Source organism: Pterocles gutturalis, unplaced genomic scaffold (assembly GCF_000699245.1).
Source record: "Pterocles gutturalis isolate BGI_N339 unplaced genomic scaffold, ASM69924v1 Scaffold32865, whole genome shotgun sequence".
NCBI classification, from domain to species: domain Eukaryota; kingdom Metazoa; phylum Chordata; class Aves; order Pterocliformes; family Pteroclidae; genus Pterocles; species Pterocles gutturalis.
In genome coordinates this window covers 6,350-11,605 of record NW_010139299.1, presented here as the reverse complement: position 1 = coordinate 11,605, position 5,256 = coordinate 6,350, and the positions used below count along the sequence as shown (strand labels likewise).

The window sequence follows — 5,256 nt, the reverse complement described above, 5'->3', positions numbered from 1 at the left end:
AAATAAAACCAAACCAAACCAAGCCAAAAAACCCATGTTGAATAGTGACTCCAAAAATATGGTAGGTAATGCAACATAGACTTCTATTGCACTGTAATTAACACTTGACATTACAGCCTTTGGAAAACGCCTTCTTTTTTGCCAGCCTTAAAAGATCGCTCCCGTGCCTGGGCAGTCAGCATCTACCAGGCACAGCGTCAGCATCCACACAGCCCTTCACCACTCCTTTCAGTGGTCTTCTTAGGATGCCTGTAAGGTCTTCTGCTTTGTTTTCTGCTGCCCTTGCAGAGTTCCAGGGTAAGACTGAGGTGAAGATCCTAGAAGGGGACATCCGAGATGTGACGTTCCTGCACCGTGCCTGTCAGGGGGTTTCCCTCGTCATCCACACGGCTTCCATCATTGACACCTTGGGCCTCATAGAGAAGCAGCTGCTCTGGGAAGTCAATGTAACAGGTGAGCAAGCAGGTGAAGCACTTTTCTCAAACCCATGTATACTATGTCCTGATCATCATCTGCTCAGGAAAGGGATTTTTTTTGAGCTGGGTTGTTCTCCATCTTGCACAGCCATACCTGTGAATGCAAAATATGCATATGTGCAGCCTTATGCAGCTTCGTCCCTCTCCACACTGAGCGTGCACCAGCCTTCCATGGCAGGGCATTGAAGGACCATTCATTCTTGTCAGCACTCACGTATGTCCATCCTGAGATCTGCACAGGCTCTGCCTTCAGTGGGGATAGCCAAAATCCCATGCTCAGTGGACCTTTCTGGAAGCAAGTCACCTCTGAAATCCCAATGTGCATTTGAAAAAATTGGTTCTTATTCTCCCTCCCCATGTAGCATCACTACCTGTGTACATTTTTGGATTTTTACAAACACTGCAGGCTTTGTCTGCAACTACAGCAAACTTGCATTGCTAATGTCCCAGGCCCTGTCTGGGATAGCTCTCTGCTTCCTATTCTTTTTCTTCCTCTTCTTCTCCTTTTCCTCGCATTTATCATTACCTCTGTGCATGCGTGAATGCAGTTCAGAGAAGCGAGGTGCTCTCCTATCTTGAGTTTATAACTATAAATCCCCCAACAAACTCAAGACTAGGCGAGGGAGGGGTTTCAGTGATTTCTCACTCAGTGATGGGATCTCCCTTTCTACTAAGTAGCCCCTGTTCTTCATGAAAAGATCAGATGAAGGCATAGGAATGGCCTGTGTGGCATCAGCTGCCAGGAAATTTAAATATATTTCCTAAAATAACAATTTCATCCCCCTCCGTGTGATCCCAAAACCCTCTATGCCTTTCAGAGAACTGGTACTACCTAACCTGCATGCACACTCACTGCCCTGGCTGTGTTGCTTCAGCTCCCTGGCAAACATTTGGGGAAGATGTTCTTATTTATGTGAACAGTTTTCCTGGTTGTTTGTTCCTCTCTGCCACAGATACAGGGCTTCTTCACAGAAAAATAAGGAACATATTTCTACCAGCACCACTTTTACAAATGTTGACTACTCACCAATGTTCAGAGCAAGAGAGCATTCTTTGTAGCTGAGTTATCTCTTACATGTACCTTAAAAACAGTGGGATGGCATTTTGGTTGTTTTAGCCTGCCTCACTGACTGTATGTTCAGCTTCCACACCCTTTGATTTCTGCTCAGTCAAAGCCACAGATTGTCAGTGACCACAAATTAAAGCCCAGCGGGCAGCTTCTTAGGTCCCAGACAGGAGGGAAGAACAGAAACCTGTGCATTGGGTAGCATGAAAAATAAATACACAGAGGTTCAGAATAGCTCAGAAAGAGGATTTGGAAAGCTCTCTCTTTATCTAGCTATCTAGCTTACAATCTATTTTCACAGCAGGATGTGTTGCCTAAACCCATGGGAAAAAAAAACCCCGACAAAAAAACCCAAACAAATATTACAATGTCCCAAAAGCACAAAGCTCTCTAGCTCCAAAATGGAGTCAGAGATAGAGAGTTTTTTTAAGTCAGCCTCTTCATTCCTTTTGGCAGGTTTAGACTTAAGCACAAAGTATCTAGGCTTTCATAAATCTTTCAGATCCCACCCCCCAGCAGAGTCTGCCTGTGGGTGAAATAAGCCCACTGGGCCAGCGAGGGTTAGCTGGTAACATTTGATGGAACTAAAGCACAGACTACTCCTACTCCTAGAGCAAACTGACCCTAAAGTCAATCAGTAAATACTGCAGTCCGCTTCCCTGTTTCCCTCCATTTCCATTCTGATTCTCTTCTGTCTTTCTGACCAGCCAAGACACTGCTACGTACTTCATAGACTTACGGGATGAAAGTTTTGCTTCTCACAAATGTGTCAAAGAACCAGATCTGGATGTTCACAAAGCAGAAGAGAAGCAAACAAGTTAAACTTGCCATGATGCAGAGCCTCCCTCTGTCTCACAGGCCACACAATGCCTCAGAGCAAAAATATCCTTTCAGGAAGGGTAGTAAGGAAAATTTTTAGGAGGAAGGGAATTAAGAAAATAATGAAATATGATCCAAACAAAAGTACCCCCTGTGAAGCAGATCCTCTTCCAGAAGTGTTTTGTGTGCAAATAAAACTTGGGAGCCCTGCTCCATGGAAGATTTAAATTATTACATGCTATGTGAAAGATGCTCAAATTCCCATTGCTGTAAAAACGTTTTAATTTTTTACATAAAACTCTGATTTTCAAATAAAACACATTTTATTTGGGCGAAACTGATCTTGAACAGATACCAACTGTCAAGATAATTTTATGTTTGCTTTTTTTAAAACTCACTATCCCATTTGATTTTCTCTAGCTTTTCTGCACTTTATTACTTTCACTCATCTAAACATTGATGGCAGGAATTAAGCTATTAATTTTTAAAATAATATATTTTAGTAAGTAATTAATTTTCCAAGTGCCCCTGGCTTGTGTGTCACCTAAACATAGTGACTTGCATGAACTCACTTTCCATGTGAATTTATTCCTGGTTGTGTAATCTTTTTTTTCTTTGCACTTCTTTAATGTTTCTTGAAGCCTCATCCAGATTTGTTTTCCATTTTCTTCAACTTCTTTCTTTTCATTGTTCAAGCTTGTAAAAAGGAATTTTGGTGCCCTAACAACATCCAGTTCAATAATTCTTCCCATTTTTCACTCCTTAATGGGTCCGTATTTTGCTGCCAATACTCCTTGGCCCTTCAAACCTTTTATTCATTGCACTCTCTTTAGCAACACTATCCTGCTCTGCATTGTGCTGCCTTTAGTTGTTGTTGTAACAGATCGAGCAGACTTTTTATTTCCCCCTTGAATATGCTTTCCTAGCTTAACCCTCTTGGCTATTTGAAAGACCTTGAACTTGCCAGTTTACCTCTGCTCCCCTCAATGAAAGCATTATGGCAGGATTTTAAAAATAAGAAATGCCGCATTACTGTAAGTAAAAGCCAGAATATGCCAAAAAAGGAGGCATACATACAGAAACATCACTTTGCTCATGCACATTACTCTATGCTCTTTGACTACATGGTATCATGTGTTCTGAAAGAAGATCTTTCCCTTCAAGCCCTCCTCTGAAGCCAATTGACTAGTAGATAGACTCCCACTGAGTGAAGCTGCTTTTGGAGCAAACATTCAGGTCCCACATTAATTCTATCCCTGCTTAGCAAACCACCCAAGAGCATCCTCAAGCTTGGAAAACAGGGGCTTCAGCATAGAGGATAGATGGTAGCTAATGAGAGGGGCATCTCAAGGTTCTCTGCCTTACGGCAAGTCAATCCAACTAACAGGCACAAGGCCCTGAATCTGTGGTCAGTATCCATGCTAGAGTAACCAAGAGCAAAATTTGACTCTTGACATAAAAACCCCACAATATGCAATTAAGATCAAGTGTTCATCCTTGTTTAACTCCACTGAGTGTACTGACAGCACTTAAATATAGATGCAGAGCAGGTTCTGTTTCATTAAACATGCTGCCCAGTTCAGAACAGGATTCTTCCAGCTGCAGAGAGGGGAGATGTGGCCAGGCTCAGGCCAGAGATGCTGTTTCTGATCTAAAAAGCCCGCTTTTTGCTGCTTAGAGAGCTCTAGACTGACTTGCATGTTTCTCTTTTGAAGGTACCCAGCTACTGCTGGAGGCATGTGTCCGCTGTAACGTGAAGCACTTCATATATACCAGTACCATAGAAGTGACAGGCCCAAACTGCAAAGGTGACCCAATTTTCAATGGTGATGAAGATACAGCTTATGAAAGCGTATCAAAATTTCCTTACGCCCAGAGTAAGAGACTGGCAGAGGATTCTGTGCTGAAAGCAGATGGCCAGGTGTTAAAGGATGGTGGCACGCTGACAACTTGTGCCCTGAGATCCATGTACATTTTTGGAGAAGGATGCCCATTTCTTCAAGGTCATCTGGATAAATGTCTGTTGAACAAAAACGTCTACCTGCGCTTCTCCAGGAAGGAGGCTTTGGTGAACCCCGTGTACGTGGGGAACATCGCCTGGGCACATGTGCAGGCAGCCAAAGCCCTGCGGATCCCACAGAAAGCCAAGCACATCAGGGGGCATTTCTACTACATCTCAGATGACACTCCTCATATGAGCTATGCAGATCTAAATTATGAGCTGACCAAGAACCTAGGGTTTGGAATCGAGCCCCAGCTCCCCATGCCTCTGACAATGTTGTATTACTTCTCGCTGCTACTGGAGATCGTGAGTTTCTTGCTCAGGCCCTTTTTCAGATACATCCCCTCCACCAACCGTCACCTGGTCATTCTACTGAACACCCCATTCACCTTCTCGTACAGAAAGGCACAGAAGGATTTTGGCTACGTGCCCCGCTACACATGGGAAGAGGCCAAGCAGTGCACCGGTCGGTGGCTTGCCTCCATGGTCCCAGAGAGAAGGCTGTACTTGCAAAGCAAGACTGCCTAAGTATTAAGAGCTGAGGTCTGGCTAAACAAGTAGGGCCAGGAGTCAGAGAGAGCTGGGTGAACAGCAGCAGCAGATAACAACAAAGCATTTAAGTGAAGACTTTGTGTAACGGTCCCCTGATCCGCCCCACTCCCCAACCCAGAATAAATAACTGTGAAATGTTCAGTTGTTTGTTGAGTACAGGCTGATCAGGGTAGCTTTACTGTACAGTCCACATCCACTTCTACTACGTCTTTTGCAGCATGAAGACGCTATTTTCATAAGACCACACAGTCCATGGTGTGAACACATGTGCCCTTCTTTTCACACCATGCCACCATCAAGCCTTTTGTAAAGCACAGTTCATCCTAGAACTATGATTACAC

At 43.8% G+C, this 5,256-nt stretch overlaps 1 protein-coding gene across 1 annotated transcript; it reads left to right on the top strand.

Moving 5' to 3' along the window:
* The first annotated feature begins 245 nt into the window (after positions 1–245).
* LOC104468993 (3 beta-hydroxysteroid dehydrogenase/Delta 5-->4-isomerase-like) lies at positions 246–5,056 on the top strand. Its single transcript, XM_010083306.1, has 2 exons — positions 246–453; positions 4,077–5,056. The coding sequence occupies exons 1-2, from the start codon at positions 246–248 to the stop codon at positions 4,889–4,891; spliced, it is 1,023 nt and encodes a 340-aa protein (XP_010081608.1). The 3' UTR covers positions 4,892–5,056.
* Positions 5,057–5,256: the final 200 nt, after the last annotated feature.